The following is a 22,065-nucleotide window of genomic DNA, read 5'->3' on the forward strand; positions in this document are numbered from 1 at the left end:
TTTGAAATGCTGTACGAGTGCCAGCGATTTGGGGTTGAAACAGGACCAACGCTATAGCTTCTCATTCGTTTTATTTTCCGTTAATTACTCGAACCTGTTCTCATCAGAGGAGTAGTACGTACAGCAGCATCAAGGACCGGTGGGGGGGTGTCACACTTCTATCTTACTAGCAAAGCAAGTGAAGGCATTTCCCCGTGGTTTTGCAGTCGACAGGAAACATGAGGAACAGGTCGTTATTCAGAAAAGATTTAATGCGGTCTGGTGGATTCTTTTCTAAAATTGCCAGTGCTGACTGTTAAAAAAGATGCATGTACGTATATTAATAGTGGTAAAAAAGTAAATGCAGTAAATGATTCAATTTAAATGCATTAGCATACTGTCAGAATGCAAAATCAAATGATCAATATTCATCAAATAATATACAGGGTTTTTAGTGAGTGGAAGAGGTTTAAGTGAGAGGCCGACACACATTCTCTTCTGAGAGATTCAGGAAGTCTTTTGTACCAGCAACAGTGAAGTTATTTAATGAACATTGCTCCCAACTGTCACTGTTAATTGATCCAATGTCAATATGTTGTTGATGACTTGGACTGTGACCAAACTAAGTACTGTGAAACATTGAATATATTAGGTGACAGCCATATTGATGCTTAAACTCCATGTTTAATTCATGGTGCTGTACTCAACTCTTATTTTGTACTGCCTTAACACATGTCTTTTATTACTGTCGCATGTCTGGTGACTCATAACCGCTTGGGGCGATACTAATGTATTTCCTATTGTAGGGACAGACACACACCAATTAGTTCTTGTTGTTTCATTAAAGACTAAAATGCGCCACAACTTTGTCCATATTCAATTTTTTAATAACTTTGCAGGACAAACAGCTCAATGCCTACACATGTAATACCTTGCAAAAAGGCACAAGTTCAAGGCGAAACGTTTGCCTCGATGACAGCAGAGCAGCGCAGTGTGTGATAGTAAAACGAAGGGGACAGAAGGTAAACACAAACATTTCAGATTGGGTGCAAGTATTCAGAAAGGAGTTTTGACAAGTAAATCAAGTGCCTGGTTGCAATATAATTTGATACATAAACCCAAAAATTGCTTTCTACAATCTCAGTCACTGATTCTGATTTATTCAACAAGAGCACTTAAGGGTAGCATCTGCCATCAAAGCTGTCAGCTCCCTTCTTTTCCCCTTCATGAGCATTTTTAAGTGGTTTTGTGTAATAGTACAGTAGTTGTAAAACCCAAATACTGCCAAAACACATGTCCACACTACTCAGATTTAAAAGTTAACATTTATTTCAGAAAGGGCAACACATTCATAAATACCAAGCAGCTCACTGGTACAACCAGACCAGGCACAAGATTTGTTTCAAAGTGGGCCAAAAGCTAATATAATGTGCTCAAAACTAGTTTCAGGGCAACTCTTATGGATGCAGCTTTCAATGCACATGAAAAAAAAAACGTTAAATGCCAAGTTAGTGCCATTTAAACCAAGCAGCAACATGTCACTTAAAACCGCCGTTTGATGTTTCAGAGTCGACCTTTATTCAGGACCCAGCTTTTCTCTCCAGCTTGTGCTCCGACCCAGAATGCACTCTGTTAGAATTACTCAAATGATTTCATCAGGTTTTACTCCCCACATCTTATATCTGTTGTTCTAAAATGCTGGAATATCCAAGCAGGTTCAGTAAGTTGGACAGATAGGTTAAGTCAAAAAAGACAGTGTGAGCTGATTTGAAGGTTTCTGGCAGACGCTGTGTCGCTGTTAACACATGAAGAAGTCTTTTCCACAAGAGAAGGTCGATGATTTTCTTTTTCCTTCAATGCATACTCTATTCCACAACCACTGTTCATAAATGCAATAGTCCTTCTCCAGGTCCAACATGATCAGTCCAAATGACAAGTCACCTAGCACACAAGAACTAGGTAATCTGACAGCGCGATCCCTATTTTGATGAGTTGATCTGTGGCACGCAAGTTGGACTGATATTCCAAGGACCCAGAGAATCTTTCCCTTATGACTTCTGGGGGGGCAGAGGGCGCCGGAACAGCAAGATGTGTGGTTCTGGAGGAGAGAAGACCAAGGTACACAATACGTAAGCAGAGATAATGTGATGCTTTGATTCTTTACAGGGAAACTTGACTCCTGTGACTCCTATTGTTTTTGAATGAAGGGTGCAGCTGGGTTCGACACCCGTTGTCCATCTGCTTGTGGTCACCAAATCTATTGAAACTTTCACTTTGCTTCTTTCATCTTCTGACTGAAAGACCTCAACATGTGGTGGGCCCCAAGCCAATAACGCAGGAGATGTGGGCAGCATTCTACTCAACAACAGAAGCAGATGGGGACTTGATTTGAAAAAGTGCCGTTTACAGTTTAGGCTAAAAACGCAACTTTAGCTGCTATGCTAAAACCATTACTGGTCCCCGTTGACTAAAGCAGATGCATGAGTTTGACTCCACATCGTGTGGAACAATTTTATGTTTCTGTACAGATTCTTTCTTCAGCATTTTAAAAACAAGTCCTCACCCACTGGGAAAAATGTCACAACGCTATTTTGCTGTGAGGCTCCAAAAATGTTTTGTGGACAGCAAAACGTCTCAATATTTAATCTTAACGGGGACTGGGTAGATAATGACTGATTTCTCATGTTGGCATGAACATATACTTTTATGCTACAGTGGACAAGTCGGTTACATGCAAATTAGCTTTGAGACATGTGCTTGGTTGTCAGAATCAGACACACTATGTTGATCCCTGAGGGGGAAACTGGATATATAACAGTTGCTCCTTGTAGAATAAAACTATCACACTACAGAGGGATTATAAAATATAACAGAAATATAAAACGTGCATTAAAATTAATGTGACATCTCAGATATAGTAACACTGCTAGAAATAGGTGTGAAGATACAGTATGTCCCTCATACACTCATACAAATATGGCAACAAATAACTGACCATATTAGCAGCATAAATAAATGAACAAACTGTAGAATACTACTGAATTTTGAAAGAAAAACAAATGAGTCAGTTTTAGTTTGTGATCACATTTGCAGTCTGCATCCAAACTAAGTGAGAACTGTTACTGTTATTTAGTTTGTGTGCCCTGCAGTCAAACACACTGTGTGCTGATGTTTGTACCATTTTTGAATACTGTGAACAAGTAGATTGCTGTGGAGTGGAATTTCCCCTTGGGATGATAAAAGCAGTCGCTTTGTATAGGGGAGGAGCCAGATACTTGTCGCTTGACGATTATCGGGCCAATATTCAGCATCTTCCTGGCCATGGTATCTGATTTTTCAGTCAGATTGCCAATAAAATAAGCCAATGTAAAATGCACTACTCGTTTTTATTATCACACATTTGTTTGCCAGTTGGTATAAATTTATTTTCAGATGATTTGTTGAAGACTGCCCTAACAACTTAAAGAGATTACATACCTGGCTGATGGATCATGTAGTGCACCCATCCTTGGCTCTGCTGGACCCCGAGATTCCTCCACTCGGTCTCAGACATCAGATGAGTTTTGGGTACACGCTTTGCAATCTCTTTTGGTAGCATTACATGCCTGTGGGATAGAGTAAGAGTAAGGATATGAGGGCAGAGATTAACGGAAATTAAATCATCCAGATAAATATGATTGTGACGTATCGTGTTACATAACTGATACAAGTTTGTAGCTGCCACTGTTGTGACACTGTTCATATCGTTGGTTACAGAATAATGCCGATACCCTGATAAAAGTATAACAGCATGCTAATTCGTTATTAACATGAGCCATACACACCTGTACTCGTACTTCTCGTCGTCGTATTTATCGGAGTAGTAGATCTGTTTGTGAGACATGACTGTGAACCTGTTGGAAAGGTTTTTACGTTAGTAAACTTTAAGAAATCAGAAATAAAGCAAATAGGTCAACGAAGTGGCAAACGCGACAGCAAGTTGTACTTAGCTTAGCCAAACGTGTGTGGCTAACAGCTAAGCTAACCTCGATTAAGTTAGCGAGAACGAGCGTTATCTCTAACAACGCACGCTTATGTAAACATTCAACTCGACGTGTCTGCTATTGTGCGAATCGGTCAGGTTACCTTATATGAATGTCAAAATATCCTGACGGAAAAGGTGAATTATTCCAGTTTTCGTGTCTCACGGTCGCGAGATGTTCGCTGCCTCTTTGTTTCCCTCTAAATGTTTGCGAGCCCGCTTTTCATCGTTCAAATAGACCTCGCCTCATCCTATTGGGCCGTCGGTTTAAAGTGCTCTCTTGCCATTGGTCAGTTCTGTCCGTCGCAGGAAATTGTCGTATCCTGCTATGGCCGTTCCTGATTGGTCAGGGAAAAATGTTGTACACATTACTTTGAGAAAGTCCAGAATTCAAACATGACATACTTAAATGATATTACATAACCAGCGACCCAGATGTTTCCACTTGATTATCATGTGTAGACTTCAGTGTCTTTGGTGCATTTTGAACCATGAAAATGTTATAAAAAGTCTATTCAGATTATATTTATGTAATTGTTCTGTTAATACAGCCATGATTTTGAAACCGTTTTATGTGTTCTTCAAAGAGGCAGAGAGCGTGATGTGATTCTTTAAGGCAAATGCAAAAAAATAATAATAATAATTCTGAGTTTGTATTATAACCTCAATGAGTGTGAGTTTCTTCTACAAAACTACATAGTGTCTGTTTATTATTATGATTTCTTAATAGCATATCTTAATCCACCTTTTCCAATGACAACATCATTTTAAAGTCAACCTAAAGATATCAGTGAAACATAAACATAGTCTCCTTTCAACACCACTGCTACACCTCAAACAATTCATGAAATGTACATGCTCTGCATTGATTCAGATTGTCAGAACATACATTTCTATATATACTGAACTTACAAAAATAGAAGTCTGTGACCTGTTTGCATCCCTGAATTTTTATGAGGTGTATTATGAGCTATCTCAAATTACTCATAGTTAAATAAAAATGTCTATTAAAGTTTCTATGTACAGCAACTCAGACATTGGAAATAGTGGACACATAGTCTGTGCCAAATTTTTGTCATCTCAGCTTTTGTTATAATCAAGTCAAGTTAGAAAACAAAGACTCTGGTTGTGAAAACAAGTCAATATGAAGGTCAAATAAACAGATCTTATATATAACGGATACCTGACAAAGTCTGCGACTGTGTAATGAACTCACAAACTTAAAGTTCATTTTTAAAAACATTTTTAAGGCCCTCTACACTAGTTTACTTGAGTTTATCCTTATTATGGTACTATGGTAACTATGGTGTCTATGGTAACTTAGTAATGGAATGTCACTCTGTACATTTACTTAAGCACTGTTCTTCATTACAAGTGTGAGGTACTTGTATTTGAATTGAACATTTCTTTGTTTTGCTTCTGCCACATTACTCTTACAATCCACTATATTTTGGAGGCACATATTGTACTTTTACTACATTTATTTGATAAGTTACTGGTTTACAGATGTCATGCCCCATAAGACCCGAAGTAGAACACCTCAAAAATAATCTATAAGTAATGGATATGAGTTATTCTCACACCACTGCAGTGTGCATATAGATGTATATACGGCTGTATATGATCACCTCGCTGTAAACAGTGTGGGTTCTGATTTCAAAAACTAAAAGTTTACACTGGTATGCTTGTTACTGACAGTTAACGCTCTAATATTAGCAGAAAATAAGGCAGATGATGAAACTCATGACCACACGGGAGCAACCGGAGTGAAGGGGCTGTCCGCTCTGGTAAGTCCCGCAGTTCAAATATAGCTCTGCAGACGTGTCAGTGTGCGGCTGGTCCTGGTAGCCTCTCCCCGCTGTGTGTATATATATATATGTGCATGCATCTTGCGGGTTGGGTTCACACATGAAGTTGTATTATTAAAAACCAGGCACAGGACCTGCCTCTGTCACCGGCCACTCACACCTGCGGGCGTCAATCATGCTGGGATTTGCGTCGTTTCCCTGACACGACACTTCTATCTGATTGGCCCAGCCTTGGTCCAGGGGCGGGAGCTCCACAGCTTCTCCTGAAATCCCATTGGAGGAACAGCGACGAGGTTGACGTGACGCAGCTTGGAATTCCCAAAGTTCCCAAGTTCACGGGAAGAGAGGAGCGTTGTTCATACTGACAAAAAAAAATAAATAAAAACAAGACGTGTTGAAGGCAAAAAAAAAAACTGCGAGCGACTGAGGTGTGAGCAAGTCGGGTAAATAAACCGCCTTTCTTCTGTGTTTGGTGTAATAACGGAGTCGAGCAGTGTGTGTGTGTGAAGAGCTCGCGCTAACAGTTGGGCCCGAGTGAGAACGCGGAAGAGTGGGAGTGGGAATATTCAGCCTGCCGTCCTTTGTTTACCATCATGAATGAACCTTTAAATCGGTTCCTGCAACAACCGTAGCCCATTCATGCGGCTTCTTATGCGTGCCTAACAAAAACCAAGTGAGCACGGTGTTGTCGACGAGTGAGTATGAGCCTCTGCTAGCTCGCCTGCGGATCAATGAAGTGCTCGTGTCGGGAGGGGGGTTTGACCATTTTTGGTAATTTTAACAGCCGCACAGATTTGAGTGGATGGTTGCATGTGAGTGAATGGTTGGCTGGGAAATAGCAGCGGTCATGAATGCGAGCAGGACATTCCTGTTTTCTTTCAGACTGGACCCTTTGTTTGACTGCGCAGCATTATATTATGGATGCCACCACACACCGTTACATAACTTGTATCAGCGACAAATCCGGTCTTCTATCCCGTGCGTGTGGTGCTCTGGTGCCGGAGCTGCAACGTTACTGCTTGACTGTGCCCTCCATAGGCTGCTATTTACATCATCAACATCATGATACTGCAGAAAAAGACACACATTGTGCTATTTTGTGTGTATTTCCATGTCTAGAACTGTACATACTCATAATTGTGGGTATTAGCTGGCTTGTATCTACACTGACCAAAAAAAAAAAACAAGTAACAGTATGATTTTTTACGTCTTGATCATTCCGTGTACTCCCACAAGACGGTCTTGTGTGTGCATCATCAGGGCCTGTTCAGTGAAGACACGTTGTTTCTGTCGTCGTCTGCAGAAAACCAGAAAGCTGAGTCTGCACCGTGCTGTGCCGCGCTCGGCCTGAAGAGGGCGATGTCTGACAACAGCAACAGCACCGGCAGCAGCGGCTCCTCCACCAACAGCTGGACCCTCCTCTCCCCCGAGGTGAGGCAGAGAACCAGATCAGGAAACTCCTCTCTCCCGAGCTCTCCGCGCCTGGATGTAATTTAGAGGATGGCTGTTTTCCTGGCTCATGAATGTGAAATATGGCACGCCTGCACTTGCAGCCACAGAGCTTCTCATAATGATAAAATTGTGGAGAATGTCGATGATCTCAGTAGTCAAATTCTGATATTTTGCAACTCGAACGCGTGAGGCACAGACGTGTCGAGTCTTGCGCAGCGTCATTTTGTTTGTTTTGCATCTTAACTCAAGTGTACAAGGATTTGTGCCTGACTGTACCAATGGGGGGAATGTAACTAAGTACATTTACTGAATTACTGAACTGAAAGGCAACTTTAAGGTCCCTTTTCTGCTATAATACACTTCCACTCCACTAGCTTTTTACAGAGACCAATATGTACTATTTACACACTTAATGTACTTTGATTGCCTAGTTACTAGTTACTTTGCAGATTGCAAGCTGCATCGGAGCCGAAGAAGCAGCATAGCATTCATAGTACTTAAGTACATTCATTGTCATTGACTAGTGTCAGTCACTATTCACATGGGCGACTTTCATTTTTAGTTAAGTAATATTTTAGCACAATATCACAGGTAGGATTATGGGTTACCTACTAGGCTTCATTTTAGAAGGAAACGTTTTATTCTATACTCCACTACATTTGTCTAACAGCTTGTGTTACTAGCTACCTTTCAGATTAAGTATTTAAAAACCCTCTTGGATGAGCTGAAAAGTGCATCATGACACGCTGAAAACAGATGGCAAGTCAGGCAAGCCATTAAGAAACTAATTCTTATTGACAATGGCAATTTGAGGGAAGTAGGGAATACAAAGAGAATATCAGAAATGACGGAAACAAAACATATGGTCATATAGAAAATGATCATGTACTGTAGATTGGCCTCCCCGACAGTATAAAAAGTAGTTAAACTGAACTTAACTTGACTAAGTAAGGTATTTACTTATGGTGAAGTACTTACACACTGTGGTACTGATATTTTCCCTAAATAAAGGACCTGAATACATCTTCCATCACTGATGTTCTCTGTCTGTGTACAGAGAAGGAAATGAGCACCTAAGTATTTATATTATATTGTAATATTTATATTATAACCACAAAACATTCCTCATATCATATGATGAACACGAAGTATTGATATGTTTCCTAGCTCAGGCTTGAGTGTATGTGCATGCATGCCTCTATTGGGTGTGCTGTAAATGTCAAGGTCAGTGTTGCCACGGAGGATAGTATAGGTGTTGAAGCCTGATCTCTTGGGATCTCCTCTCACTCCACAGGAGGCTGCTATTGAGAATGTGGGGCCGGTCGACGACGGCACAGAGAGCCTCGGTGACGTCCCGAGTCTCTCTGAGGAGGTGACAGGTATTGACAAGATCTGTGGCTACTGTCTACAGCTGTGACACAAATAAGAATCAACGCTTGAGATTGAAAAGGTTGATTTGAAACTGTTTCTTTGTTTCTGACATTCTTGAAATTGTGTGAATATTATTGCAGGTGCTGCCGTGGAGTTTAAACCAAGTGACATGTCTATAGAAACTGTCCTGTCTGAAGAAGGCCACCAGGTTGGTACATGATAAACTATGCAAGATTCAAATCAGGATATAAGTTAGACCATAAACAACATTATGCACAATCACATACAACACCTTGACTGAAATGAAGATCACAAAGTGATTATAATAAAGTATGAAAGTTTACATAGGGAACCAATTTTTACTGTCCTCTGTGCTAGGTGTGTCAAGAGACCTCTCCAGAGTCCAGTTTGGGTCCCATCCCTTCCAGTCCAGGCCGAATGAGCCCTCTTTTACCAAACCCTCTTGACCCTCTTGACCCTCTTGACCTCGACCTAGAGAGTCAGGCTCCAGTCATCCATGACATCGTAACCAGCTCCCCCAGTGACAACGAGCACCTAGGAGCCACACCTTTTGTCACCAACATTGATTTGGGGGCTCCGCTCGATATCCCTGCTTCCGAACTCCTTCCAGCTGAGCCGGAGGAGTCCTGCTCTACTCCTCCCCTGACTGAGATTCCTGTCACTACAGAACAAGCGCTTGACACGCCTGCTGATGTCCTGATTCCTGCTGGCCCTGCCGGGGCGAGTCCTGTCTTTACTGCTGAACCTGAGGTGGACATCCCTACTGAGACCCTCACAGCCGCTGATCCTCCCGCTCACATTGAGGCTGATATCACCTTTACCCCAGAGAGTACAGAGCCACCGAGCCCAGCCCCAGAGAGCCTGGTGGCAGCAAGCCCCATCGATGATGCTCCTGCACCAGAGACAGTTGGTTCAGCAGAGGCAGAGGAGGAGGAGGCAGCTGTGGAAGAGGAGGAGATGGAGCCATCTGAGACAGTGACCCAGGAGGAGAGAGAAGCAGAGGAGGAAGAAGGAGAAGGTATGGGATTGAAGGACTGTATATTATGATGCATGCAAAATATATTCAGCAGTGGAACCAGAGTGATCTTTTTGAGGAGGAGGAGGAAATTTAGAGGTTGTCAGTCTGTGTTGTTAGCAATGCAATACATGGTATGTTGTGCATAGCATCACAGATGGAGGCAGGACATTTCTGTGAAAGACTGATTTAATGAAACACAAATAAGACAGAAGTGCTAATAAAAAGTATACATAACAGTACAGTTCAGATCAAGGAACCTAAAAAAGAAGGAAGGGTCATTACATCACTGAATCTTGCTTTGGTGCCAGACTGTGGTGTCAGGTACTGAAGTCAATCGGAGACACATTGGAGAAATGCGTCCAGCAAATAAAAGAACACACTTCAGAGAGTAGGTCGGCGGATCTTTTCCCCCAAATGATTGACAGGGATAGAAATATCATGACCAAACGGGGCAGGTCTGACCAAATATCGCCTATGAGACTGCAATTACACTGCAAACAGGAGCCTCTCCCAAACTAAATTAAGGGACAAACAACGTGGCCATAAAAATTATGTTGTTGACCCTTCCTTCTTTTTTTTTTCTTTTCCATGGTTCAGATGGATCGCACCATTATCCCCAAACTAAGAAGGCTTTCACCAGGCAGATTCTAAAGATGGCTAGCCCTGATTTTAGCCTGAAAATCCCTTGAAAATCAACTAAGCAGGGGGCTAAAAGGTTCCAGTGTGAAACGGGGCAAAAGTAAACAGTGAACTTCGAGAGTAGTCATGCTCCTTTCTAGAATGTAAACATAAGTCAAGGACATTTAACCCAGGGCTTATAGAAGTGCAGTGGGAATTGTATAGCCCTGGGATTAGGTTAACCCGTGGTTAACTATGTGGGTGTGGTAATGGGCTAAATTATTCCAGGGTTAAGTCCAGCTCAGGGCTACAGTAAGATATGCTCATTGCACTGTACACTGCACGTGCAGTGGAAGTTAAGATATCTTGCTCTACAACAAAATGTCGTTGGAGAAGCCCCCACAAATCCTAATAATATAACAAAACAAATGCTAAACTGGAAGGTTATACATCAGTTAAACAGAAAGAGCCATATTGAAACAAATAAGCCATCATTTAACGCCTGATTTTCAGAGTCGCTTCTGCAGTCATAGCTGGAATAACCTGCTGTGGAGCCCCAGAGCAGAAAGGGTTGCTGGGCTCTCACTAACTTCCCGTTGCTGTCATTGTATTGTGTACACTCTTCCTTCGCTGGAATCAACACAGCTTTTTTTTTTTGGCTGTGTGGTAATATGATTCGACACAATTTAAGAACATGGCCCATATAAACACATTCCTAAACAAAGGGGAACAATAGATCATAGCTGCATAAACCAACTTCCACACGGTGAACACAGGGCTGAGGGCCCACAGCAGTTAACATCTGGTAACTAAATCTCTAACATGGTGGTTTATGGCTCTGTGTAAGTAGCTCCACTCGATAGAAGCAGAAAATGAGAGTCCTCTCGCAGAAGAATTGGTTAACATGTTTCTTATCTGTGTCACGCTAGCAGCTGGAAGTGATTTATCAGTGTGACAGAGAGGCGCACACCCTGCTGAGAAAATGGAAGAAACCCCCATGCATGAAATTACTGTTGTTGTAATTTAGTGAGAAAATGTCAACCATTTCCACGAGCAGCGCTGACTTTCTGTCGGCTTTTTTTTCCGCGTGCTGTTTACACATTGTTGTGTTGTGCAGCTCATGTATTCACTCAGATTTTTTTGTCATCTGCGTGAGGCAGTCTGCCAGAAGGTAATTATGATTTTGGAAATAACTCCAATTCTGACATTGCCGTTGCCAAAGATGTCGAGATGATTTGTTGAAGTGTCTCTGGGCTCACATTTGAATACATGTGGTTTAACTTGAGGCTCATCGTCTTTCACAAAAGGCATTATCAGATGTGACAACTCTGCTGTCTTGCCTTTGCTATTTCATGATCAAGGTGTCTTTTTTTTCCTTTTGTTATGTGTCTCCCTCCTACAGAGCCATCAAGTAGTTTTGATGTGGGCGACACAAGCGGCTTTGATGACGGACTGAGGAGGAGGAACGTCCCCTCCTTCGAGGCAGCGCGACCAAGAACGTCAGATGAGGACGAAGAGGAGGAGGAAGTGGAGTTCAAGCTGGCCGAGAAGAAGGAGGAAAAGCCATGGCTGTCCATGAACAAATGCATTGTGGGTGCTCTGATCCTGCTCTTCTTAGGTTCCCTTTTCCTCTCAGGTGAGTTCCTGCTAGTTGGCTTCTGCTTTTCATGGTGAGAACAGCAACATTAAAGCCACATTCAATAAAGATGCTTATGTTAGAGATACCTGTTCTCTTTTTGAGATGAACTGAGTCTGTGCACCTCTTTCCACCTGTTGCATCAGATGTTTGACAGGGTTTATAGTAAATTTTGACGCTTGTTTGGCCACTACCAGTATTTCCAAATCACGCAGGCACATTTATTCGCAGTTGTCAGCAATAGACAGATGTCTGTTTTTAGATCTTGTTGACTAAGCTGTACTATGTCAACAGGTTTCCTCTCTGACCTGGATAATGGTAGGTCCAGTGCTGCCGATAAGACAGCAGTTTAAGCTTCTGCACTTGCTGGCTAACACTCAGTAGCTTGTCCGAGCACTTATCTGGCCTGACATTTCATGCAGTGGCAGCAGAAAATGGCAAATAACACGCACTCTGAATTGTACAATAACACTCTTTATCATCGGAAGGACTCCACTGGAAGTCAGAGCGAAAATGACCCATTGCAGATAATCTGCTGGGGTAGGCAAAATACACCTTATATGTTTTTAATGAAATTGGGAAAAAAAAAGATTCTACCTAAACTAGTAGTTTCTGTGTTGTGCACAGGTAGTGCCTGAGCTTCTGGAATGCTCCTTTCAACAAAAACATCTTATTGTGTCGTAAGACAGCTCGGCAGCTATGTGTCAATAAAAAACGGGCGCTGTTGTGAAAGATGTGTTGTTCTTTGGTCTGACAGGAGACTTTGACGCCTCTGAACTGAGTGACGGAGAACCAAGCCAGGTCTGTTCCTGCCGTCTCGCCTTTCACTCACTCCATTTCTGCTATATGTTGTTCAAGCAGTTGTATATAAAGAAAACTTGAGTCTTATAACTTAAAAGAGAAATCCTTAAGATAGGATTATTCAAAAATATGTGTTTTATTCATTTGCCAACCATTTTCGATCCAGGACTGGCTTAGCGCTGATCCACAGGATATGAAAGAGCTATTGGATAAACTGACACAGGAAAACCAACAAATCGCTCAGCTAGAGGCTCAACTACAGGTCAGTGTACCATCATACAGATGCTAATGATGTTGTTTTACCATTTCCTGATGTTTTAATGGACAGCCTGTTTTCAATAAACATTTGTGCTGATTGTCTAAGTTGCACAGAATCAGACTTTTTTTTTCTTCTTTTTTCTCAGTCTCAAAAAGAAGAACTGGACTCCGCCCTGAGCGCAGTAGCAGCGAGCGGTGATGCGAAGGGTAAAGCAGATCTTGAACTGGAAAACACAAAGCTGAAGAAGGAGCTGTTGTCCCTGCCTGAGCTGAAGACAGAGCTGGAGAGTCTGAGGGCCAGGGTGACCGAACTCAGCCAGCTCACAGGTGTGATGTGGCATGAAACATGTCGTGAATCAGCTCATTGAATTAAATCCACGCCACTGCATGATGGTCTTTAAAAGAAAACACATACAGAGGTACTGAAGTATGGAAATGAGTTCCTCGAGTGCTAAATGTGATCTTTTCAATTCTTGAATCCTTCACAGCAAATCAGGAAATGCCCCAGACTACCCCAGGTTCAGCCCCTCAGCCTGGTGACAAAGACAGTCAAACTACCAAGACAGCAGCTGGCCCTGAGAGGAGGAAGGACACAAATGAGGGAGGAAGGCTAAAGGATGAACTTCAGAGGCAGAAGGTTCTTCTGGAGGAGAGCAAGAAGAGACTGCAAGGGATGAAAAAAGGCGGAAGTGACAGGAAACAAGTGAGGGATCACCTGGAGGAGATCCAGAAGAAGCTTTCTGAACAAGTGGAGAGGTGGGGCAAGAGGAAGCCACAGGAGTCCAAATGGAAAGGGAACAAGGGAAAAACCAATGAGCGGGACCATTGGAGGAAAGAAGACAAGAAAGAGTGGAGAGGAGAGAAAGACTGGAAGCATAGCAAAGACGAGAAGAAGGAGAAGGAGTGGAAGTCTCCGAAGCAGAACTCTCATAAGGAGGCATGGAGAAAACACCAGGACGAGTGGGAGGGGAAGAAGGGCGAGCGAAGGATGGACAGAGAGGAGAGGAGGAAGGAGAAACCGTGGCACAGCCGGCCTGGTAAGAGCTCCCACAGTCACCATCAACACCACCACCACCAGCCCCGTCAGCCTCATCAGCACAGCCAGAACGACTTCTGGAGAGACCAGGAGCAGAAGCTCAGGCGCAACGTCCGCCCCCAGCTGGGCTGCAGCTCCGTGGACAACTGTGCCGAAAAGGAGGGGCTCTACCCGGTGGAGCTGCCCGAGTTCGAGGAACTGCTGGAGGGCTACCTGAGCAAGCTCGAAGGATCCTCATCTGAGAGCAAGGACAAGGTCAGGAAGCTGACGGCAGAGTACTTCGAGGACGGCGTGTTTATCCACGACCGGGTTCTTTTCAGTGACTTTGCGGAGGACGTGGCGGACATTCTTGAGGACATGGTGGACGTCTTGGACGTCGGCGGGCAGAAGGACGACGACTCCCTGGAGGAGGAGATGGAGGAGTTTGAACGAGAGGCCCTGTGGAAGTTTGCCGCCACAGCTTAAACAGACATATAGGGGGGCAAAAGGGAGTAAAACATGACACTAAGGTGCAGCACAAGTGGTGGTTTCATAGGACATTTTCTCGCCTACATTTTCCTCTTCAGAGCTGTAATTGTAGTAGCTTCTGGTACAGAGTGCGTTGTGCCTCTCATAAACGTGTCCCTCTGAGTCTTTAATTATAAGCTAGACTTGTACTTGTCATTTTGGACTTAGTTGTTGTTACCTACCTCTGTCAGGTCATGCCTCCTAACCCAGAATCCTTCAGTAATGTGTTGTGTGGGTTTTCCTCTGCTCTATAGTGTTTTCTCAATACGTAGTGCATGTTGCAGTTCATAATGTAAATTCAAAACACACACACAACAAAAAAAAATAAACAATAACAGGGCTTTAGGAGATGGTATTTTCAAATAAGTCAGTTGAGCACCAGCGCAAATGAGTTACAGAAAGATGTATTAGATTGGAACTTTCCCTTCATTGGGCGTTCTTGCCCTCTATGTAAAAAAAAAAAAACAACCCGCCACTTTTCCGAGCAGGTTAAAACAAATGCTGAGACAGTTTTTTTTCTTTTTTTTCTTTTTTGCAGAGACCGTTTGCCTGAAGTGATGTATAACTGTCAGATCCCAGAGGATGAGATCGCAGTTCAGTAATAAGACTCAGATCAGGCCAGACCGGTTTTGTGCGAGCAGCAGCAGCAGCGGCTCTTCTGTAGATTCAGGCAAATGCACGCAGAGTGCTGGTTGAGACCCCTGAGCGCTCCGTTTCAAAATTGTAGTCGTTTTCGTCCCCGCCCTCACTCCCAACTGTCACTTCACAGCAGATGTCTGGAAACGACCAGGAACCGGTTTGTGAAGTGTCAGTGCTGCTCAATAAAAAATGAAAAAAATAAATAAATAAAAAAATAAAAAAGCAATAGGACAAAGCGATAGCCATAGCTAAATTTATGACTGCTAAACCACTTTAGCACTTTTCTCAAACATTCACATACTGTTTGTTTTAGTTCTCCTAACCTTTTTTTTTTTTTAAATAATGTAGCCATGGGGACCTCCAACACATGATCTACATATACTGGGTATCCCAGAGCATTCAGAGTAAAAGGTTAAGCGATCTATAGAAATCCCAAAAGGGTTCATTTAATTGATATGTTAATTGAGATTGGCAGCCAAACCAGTATTGCTCTTTTTTTTTTTTTTTCATTGTCTCCTCATTGTGACAGCAGACTGATGTCACCTGGCTGCAGCCCAATCGCTGGAATAAATGTTAGCTAAGTACATTTTATGCAAAACCACAGTTTCCTTATGTTGCAGCTTTACATTTGTTCAGGTTTAATTTTCCATTTCTCTCTTTCATAATCACACGTTGGAAACATCCCCAGGGCTTCTTAAAACGACACAACAAGAGCGGCTGGAAATGTCCACCGATCTCCTTAAAAACATCCAGTCAGCGTTTGGCAGTCTCGCTGGCTGCAATAATGCCACCACGGATGCCCTTAACCTCCGGATGTGAAAGTCGGCTAGTAAGCATGTAATGTCGGCTAGTAAGCATGTAATGTCAACCTGATATGTCACGTTTGATACAAATGACAACCTTGGACGAATCCGTGGTTCACAGAAATGTTAACTGCTAACATTATTCTCTGGCGACTGGGCTGTTAACTGACGTGCACAGAAGTGGTAGAGAAAAAGCTGTTCAGTTCATGAAAATGGTAAAACAAGGAAGCTGCCACGTTTTCAAATATGAAGCTAAATGAGGTGGACAAAAGGTACTTCTTTGAGATTAACGATTTCTTTGTTCTTTTGTTTGTTTTAGTGTTTGATATTAGCTGTGTTTGATTCTCGAGGTGTTTTCCCTCTTTTTTTCGGTGGATGTGAAGTTAAAGTCGACAGATTGTGATTGTTGGTTCTCACTCTCCGGTGAAAGAAGCTTTGTAGTGTTTTCATGTTTTATTTATTCTGTCAGTACACTGCGACTCTTTTATTTTTAACGAGAAGAACCACAGACTGTGTCCGAGGCCATACACATCGAGTGTGTGAAAGTGGTGAATTTCTATTTTGGTTTTTCAGAAGTTTAGTTTGCCAGCGACTGCTTACGTGCCTTTATTATTATGAATACGTTAGATTGGCCGAGAGGTCTTTGATATCATCTGCTTCTGCAAGACTATTAAGAGAGCAGAGAGTTTACACTAGTTGCGATTTTTACCGCTGCTTACCGGGCAGAGAACGAATGTCATAGGGTTTACACATGAAGTGTTGAATAGATTTTTCTTAAACATTCTCTGCTTGTTTGGACAGAGAAACTCTTTTTTTTTGGTTTTTGTTTTTTTTTGAGAGTTTTTAGACCAAAGGGATTGGAAGAAAGCTTAATTTCAACACGAGTCCTGTAATGAAACACAGTTAGGAAAGCTGAGTCAATATTTGAGAAGTGTTGGTGTCTTTGTGGGGCTTCATCATGTATGAACCAGCTCAGATGTGCATGTAATCCCTGAACAAATGTATCGATAAATTTGGATCATTTTTAATTTTCTTCGGCCATCATTTTTGTCCTCTTTTAGGAAGTCAATGTTGAGTTGAATAAAATTTCCACCATTATGAATATGTAAAGTCTGTCCTTATTTAACCTCATTTGATTATGTCAGACAGTCCCTCTTTTTTAAACCAGTTATTGACGCACACGCAGAGCCCGCCTCCCACCGACTCCAGTCTTGTTCTCTGTCACCGTATGATAGCTTGTCCCGGGATTCTTTGATGGAACCAGGTCTCTGTAAAGATGCAGGCACGACAGTCTCTTCTGACTTTAAACTCTAACAACATGACTTAAAAGTGTAAATGTAAAAGTCTACTTCACATGGTAATTCCAAGGTAGTTGGTTTAAGAGTCAACTTTAAAAATTCACAGTGTACGTGGATATGTGGTGGTTGGTGGTGCGGCGGCAGGGGTTTGCTCCCGTTGAGTCATCTCGCCTAATTGAAAATTAACAAACCACCAACTGCATACAGAAATAATTCATTAAAAAACACAGCAGAATAAATCCTCGGTGTCATTTGTCATGATGAATTGTATTAATGGAGCTGGGGAAATGTACAATGATACCCGGCAGTGTGTGACTCACCGGCTCTGGCAGGAAGTGGAAGCGTTGGCACGACAGCCATCTATTCTCACAGCTCTGATGCCAAGCTGAAATATTTACATCAAGATTAAATACTCGGAGCAGGAGTTCACATGTTGGCCTGCACCAACGTCCCTCCCGAACATGTACGTGATACCTGAAGCACCCAGTCATTGACCTGATATGCTGATGAGTGAGAATGTAAGCAATGGTTGACAGTCAGTCACTTTGAAACAACAGAGAGAGCCTGTCATTCTTTGAATTCTACAAACAAGTCACCGTGCAAGCATTTCTCCGGCGCCTGTGCTTCGTTTCGATTTTAAAAGTGAAGGTGAATCGGCAACAAACGTGCAGTCTTGAAAAAAAAGAGCGTGAAGCAATTTCTTATACTCGTCCTCCATTGTCCTTAAAGGACGAGTTCACCCCAAAATGAACATGTACAATTCTGGAGCTTCACAGCAAAGCAGCATTCTCCTGAAAAACTGAAGTAGACGGGGGTGTGTTCAATGTCCCCGGGAAGCCCCGAGATCCCAAATTGACCTCAAAAGACCTCACTCAAAAGTGCCGGCACGTACCCCGTCTTGAAGTGAGTGCAGAAGATCGACAATATTTACACGATCGACTCACAGTCGATCGTGTAAATATTGTCTTTTCCAATGAATTCAGGATGTTCTGGAGACTTGGATTGCACTGATGTTGTCCACATCTACTTCAGTTGTTTAGGAGAATGCTCTAGAAAGCTTCATTACATCACCCTAACCTTCCAATCAGCGTGAGGATGAGCATATAATGACTGAATTTAAGTTTCGGGGTGGGGGGGGGAACTTCTCCTTTTAAAATGTTACAAACTCAAACCCTTTCTCCTCCAAACCTCTCTGGAGATATTCCACACACACATCTGCCCCTGCGAACTGACACATGCAACAGTGTGTGCTGCCCTGAACGGCAGATGATTTGAGTCATGTTTTGTATAAACGAGTTACTGCTTAGACAGGCACGATTCAGTGGCTTGATTAGAATGGCCTGACAAAAATGCCGTCACTAAACCCCTTGCTCTGCAAACAGACTGAAATGGTTTTTTGTGCTACCATCAGTGCAATTTTGCCCTTTGTAGGGCGGAATGGCACTTTTTTTTTATACGTGTCGTGTGTGTGCAGTTTTATGATGTCTGTCCCCCAGCGCGGTGGAAATCGGGCAGAGATAACGTCAGCCGGCTGGATGGGGGTGAAGAGGGCAGGTGAAAGGGGTTTTTTTCCGCTGATGTGTGCATCACTGGACGGAGATGAAGCATATATATTCAGAGCGGCGGTGGTCAGAGCGAAGAGACACAGTTCTTGTAGCTGCCCACAACACGCCACACAGCATCCCAACGCAAGAGGTGAGACCAGGGACGCTTGTCTCTCGGGCACAGTTCCGCATTTGACTTTTCAGCTTTGTTCACACTTTTCTTTTTTCTTTACTTTCAGGCCTCAGCACAAATCATCATGGAATCCGCCATCTGCACCATCGTCACCCAGTTCAAGAACTATGCTGGGAAGGACGGATCCTCCAGCACCCTGAGCAAAGAGGAGTTCCACAACCTGGTGTCCTCTCAGCTGTCCAACTATGTCCAGGTAAACGTCCTCACGAGTTCGTCTTACAGCACCCACAGGTGGACGTTAGAGAAATTCTGGTGTATTACGCAACTTTATGTTGTTGAAGGAGATGTAGATGTCACTGTGCTGTGATTCAGATACATTAGTCTTTTATATAAAGCTTCACTCTCATAAATCCTCATTAAATCAGATCTTGTCACCAGTCTTACCAATTTTGAACTGCCGTTGAGGAGATTCAACATACAGAGATGTGTGTCATACCTTTTTAGTTATTTGTGCAAAAAAACTTAAATTGCTATTAGTAACTAGCAACTAAAGCTGTGAAATAAGCGTAGAGGAGAACAAAGTCAAATATTTCCCCCTCAGATGTAGTGGAGTACAAAGTGTCGGGTCAAATTAGGACTAAAGTGCAGAACTCGACTGAATGTATTCGTTTGCATGCATACATGAGAAAATCTTCATTCTTGCAAAATGTGAAATTTAATCACTCTGTGTATGAAAATAGGTTTGTTTTTGTCTTGAAGAAGTTATTCTTATGACATGCTTATTAATCTTCAGTTCAGTGCCACATTTTCTGCTGGATGTTGATGTATGACATGTTGAAAGAAGTCACCTTACAGAAGTTTACACTGGAGCAACAGCTGAGCCTCATTTTCCATCATTCTACCAATATTTTCTTATTCCTCTATCATTATATATATATATATGTTAATGTTTATGATGTCCAGCATAAGGTTGTGTGTGAAAATTATTGGCAATTAAACTTAAACTGGTGATTATTTCACTGCTAGCAGACAATTGAAAGCTTTATAATCCATTTGTTAAGCAATTGTAAAGGTTTATAAACGTCGGTTGGAGCTTTATGACAGCCATGCAAATAATGTTTACAGATGAACTACACAGTATATTTATAAAGTGTTTCCAAAGTATTATAAACACCTGCTGCAACTTTAGAATATACGATTGCTGAACAAATAGATTATAAAACACTTCACTGATTGTTAATAACGCTCTGTGACTGGAGGACTGGTCAGTTGTTGACGAGTTGGGAATGAGACTCAAACTTTTCTTACAAATATCTTTAACTAATACGATGGTCATTATAAAGTGTGACCTCATAGATTTATTTGACAAATCACAGATGATTGATTATTGACCTCATCGCTAGTTAATTCACACACAAAACACAGCGAAACGCTGAGCCGCACCCCTGCGAATGTGGACAGGAGATAAGAAGGTTTGACGAATGAGCCAGCTACTTTTTTATACATACATGTGCAATTTACATTCTACAACATGTATTCATTCAATCCATCTTTCAATGGCCGTTGTAAGCAAAAGAGTTCAAAAACCTGCTTCTGTGTGTGTCTCTAATACTAATTTGTACGTCACTCATCATTTATTGCTGCTCTCAGCCATTAGGTGGCAGGACAGTCTTACAGAGCAGCTGAAGTTGCACCTCTGAGTGGTTTTCTAATGATCAGGGTCTCCTCCCTCTCTCTCTCTTTCTTTCTCTGTCTCTGTCTCTCTCTCTCTCTCTCTCTCTGTGATCATCACCCCGCAGAACGCCGGCGATCCCGCGGCCGTCGACCAGCTCATGAGCTCGCTGGACGAAAACAACGACGGGGAGCTGACCTTCCTCGAGTTCTGGCAGCTGGTCGGCAAGCTGGCGAGCCAGAAGGGCGGCTTCGGCCAGTAGACGACGCCGATCGACTCGTCCTCAAGCTGCAAACTCAAAAAGAAAAAGGGGGGCATCCGCGTTTTCTTTCACCGCCCCGACCAGTGCCACATGTGTAACCCTTCAGTTAACCGTTTGTTTGAGTTCAGGGAACTTTGAAATTAAAGGCTTCATTGTCTTGAAACCCTCAGCCACCGACACTCTGCCTCCTGTCATTCATTCACCACATTATATGATGTCCAACCCCATCCACGTTTGAGCGGGAGTGTATTACAGCCTTGATTTAGGGGCCTGTAATCCTATATGTGTCACGGCTGCCACGACTAGACCGTCCGGGCCATATCTTGTTCCGTGGGGCTTCTTAATGCTTTGTACAAAAGCGGTGCAGCGGCAACGCAAACAGGCAGCGCCTCGTCTTCACCGGGCGGCCTGTCGCGTTATTGTTTTCTCGCAACGTTTGGTAATCCTGTGGTGCCACGGTCACTGTGCGTTAATTCTGACGTCTAGACAGAGTTATGCGCGCCGGCTTGCTCCCCAGCTGTTTTACAGCCCACAGGCCTGTTTTAATTTCAGTCGAAACAGACAAGGTGCCGCTCAACCGTCGTGCTACAAATGCAGATCTTGCGACAGATAAGAAAATGTGACCTTTGTATCCAAATCACACACGCTTATGGTGCCAGTGCAGGAGGGAGGGAGGGAGGGAGGGCGATGGGCAAATGAGTCAGCGAGCAGCAGAGCGAGCGCGGGGGGCACCCAGCTGGTGTAGGCCCAGTCTGAACAGGAAGAGCCTCCACCTCAGCCTCGGCTGGGATACACACAGAGGGAGGCACCGGCTGTGAGATCCAATCAGCGGCGGGAATTTTTGAAAGCACAAAGACTTAAAAGACTCTTTCAACACTGTTTCACCTCCTCTCGCCACCTCTGCTGACACTCTTGGAGTCATTTTTTTTTCTCCCCCTTGAGTAAGGAAAAGAAGGAACGTACAAAGGAAAGAACACAAAAGTCATACACCTGAGTGCAAGTTGTGCTTCCTACTGTACTCTTCAGGTCTGGTCTTCTACTGTTTCTGGCCAAATAGTGGACTTTTAACTCATTTAGTCAATAACTTGAGTTACTTAAGGGGAAGTATGTTTTTTTGTTGCCAATGGGATAAAAACAACACACAGATTCGTTAAAGGGATACAAACTAATTTACACTTGGGTTTTTTC

At 42.8% G+C, this 22,065-nt stretch overlaps 3 protein-coding genes across 7 annotated transcripts; 2 read left to right on the top strand and 1 right to left on the bottom strand.

Moving 5' to 3' along the window:
• Positions 1-848: 848 nt before the first annotated feature.
• cks1b (CDC28 protein kinase regulatory subunit 1B) lies at positions 849-4,263 on the bottom strand. The gene is made up of 4 exons (XM_037092833.1): positions 4,105-4,263; positions 3,804-3,872; positions 3,457-3,584; positions 849-2,077 (listed from the first exon to the last, which is right to left on the bottom strand). Exons 2-4 carry the CDS (start codon positions 3,860-3,862, stop codon positions 2,028-2,030), a joined length of 237 nt encoding a protein of 78 aa, XP_036948728.1. The 5' UTR covers positions 3,863-3,872; positions 4,105-4,263; the 3' UTR covers positions 849-2,027.
• Positions 4,264-5,498: 1,235 nt separating this feature from the next.
• pbxip1a (pre-B-cell leukemia homeobox interacting protein 1a) lies at positions 5,499-17,072 on the top strand. 5 transcript variants are annotated; one of them, XM_037092828.1, is made up of 11 exons: positions 5,499-6,251; positions 7,112-7,239; positions 8,555-8,639; positions 8,772-8,839; positions 9,010-9,670; positions 11,691-11,924; positions 12,219-12,242; positions 12,682-12,725; positions 12,892-12,987; positions 13,130-13,310; positions 13,472-17,072. In XM_037092828.1, exons 2-11 carry the CDS (start codon positions 7,168-7,170, stop codon positions 14,482-14,484), a joined length of 2,478 nt encoding a protein of 825 aa, XP_036948723.1. In that variant the 5' UTR covers positions 5,499-6,251; positions 7,112-7,167; the 3' UTR covers positions 14,485-17,072. The 5 variants fall into 5 exon arrangements, with proteins under 5 accessions (XP_036948723.1, XP_036948726.1, XP_036948721.1 ...); XM_037092831.1 differs by having other exon boundaries at positions 5,499-6,236; XM_037092826.1 differs by lacking the exon at positions 5,499-6,251 and adding an exon at positions 6,270-6,579.
• A 1,735-nt stretch (positions 17,073-18,807) lies between these two features.
• s100a11 (S100 calcium binding protein A11) lies at positions 18,808-21,056 on the top strand. The gene is made up of 3 exons (XM_037092832.1): positions 18,808-18,961; positions 19,050-19,196; positions 20,743-21,056. Exons 1-3 carry the CDS (start codon positions 18,866-18,868, stop codon positions 20,875-20,877), a joined length of 378 nt encoding a protein of 125 aa, XP_036948727.1. The 5' UTR covers positions 18,808-18,865; the 3' UTR covers positions 20,878-21,056.
• Positions 21,057-22,065: the final 1,009 nt, after the last annotated feature.

The sequence above is a fragment of the Acanthopagrus latus genome, chromosome 3 (genome assembly GCF_904848185.1).
Source record: "Acanthopagrus latus isolate v.2019 chromosome 3, fAcaLat1.1, whole genome shotgun sequence".
In the NCBI taxonomy this organism is placed as follows: Eukaryota; Metazoa; Chordata; class Actinopteri; order Spariformes; family Sparidae; genus Acanthopagrus; species Acanthopagrus latus.

Coding starts and splice junctions, on each gene's coding strand:
- s100a11 (XM_037092832.1), top strand. CDS start 18,866: ATGAAGCATATATATTCAGAGCGGCGGTGGTCAGAGCGAAGAGACACA. Junction 18,962..19,049: donor ACAGCATCCCAACGCAAGAG/GTGAGACCAGGG, acceptor CTTTACTTTCAG/GCCTCAGCACAAATCATCAT. Junction 19,197..20,742: donor AGCTGTCCAACTATGTCCAG/GTAAACGTCCTC, acceptor ATCACCCCGCAG/AACGCCGGCGATCCCGCGGC.
- pbxip1a (XM_037092826.1), top strand. CDS start 6,540: ATGAAGTGCTCGTGTCGGGAGGGGGGTTTGACCATTTTTG. Junction 8,840..9,009: donor TGTCTGAAGAAGGCCACCAG/GTTGGTACATGA, acceptor CCTCTGTGCTAG/GTGTGTCAAGAGACCTCTCC. Junction 9,671..11,690: donor AGAGGAGGAAGAAGGAGAAG/GTATGGGATTGA, acceptor TCCCTCCTACAG/AGCCATCAAGTAGTTTTGAT.
- cks1b (XM_037092833.1), bottom strand. CDS start 3,862: ATGTCTCACAAACAGATCTACTACTCCGATAAATACGACGACGAGAAG. Junction 3,585..3,803: donor GACGAGAAGTACGAGTACAG/GTGTGTATGGCT, acceptor TCTATCCCACAG/GCATGTAATGCTACCAAAAG. Junction 2,078..3,456: donor CTACATGATCCATCAGCCAG/GTATGTAATCTC, acceptor TCTCTCCTCCAG/AACCACACATCTTGCTGTTC.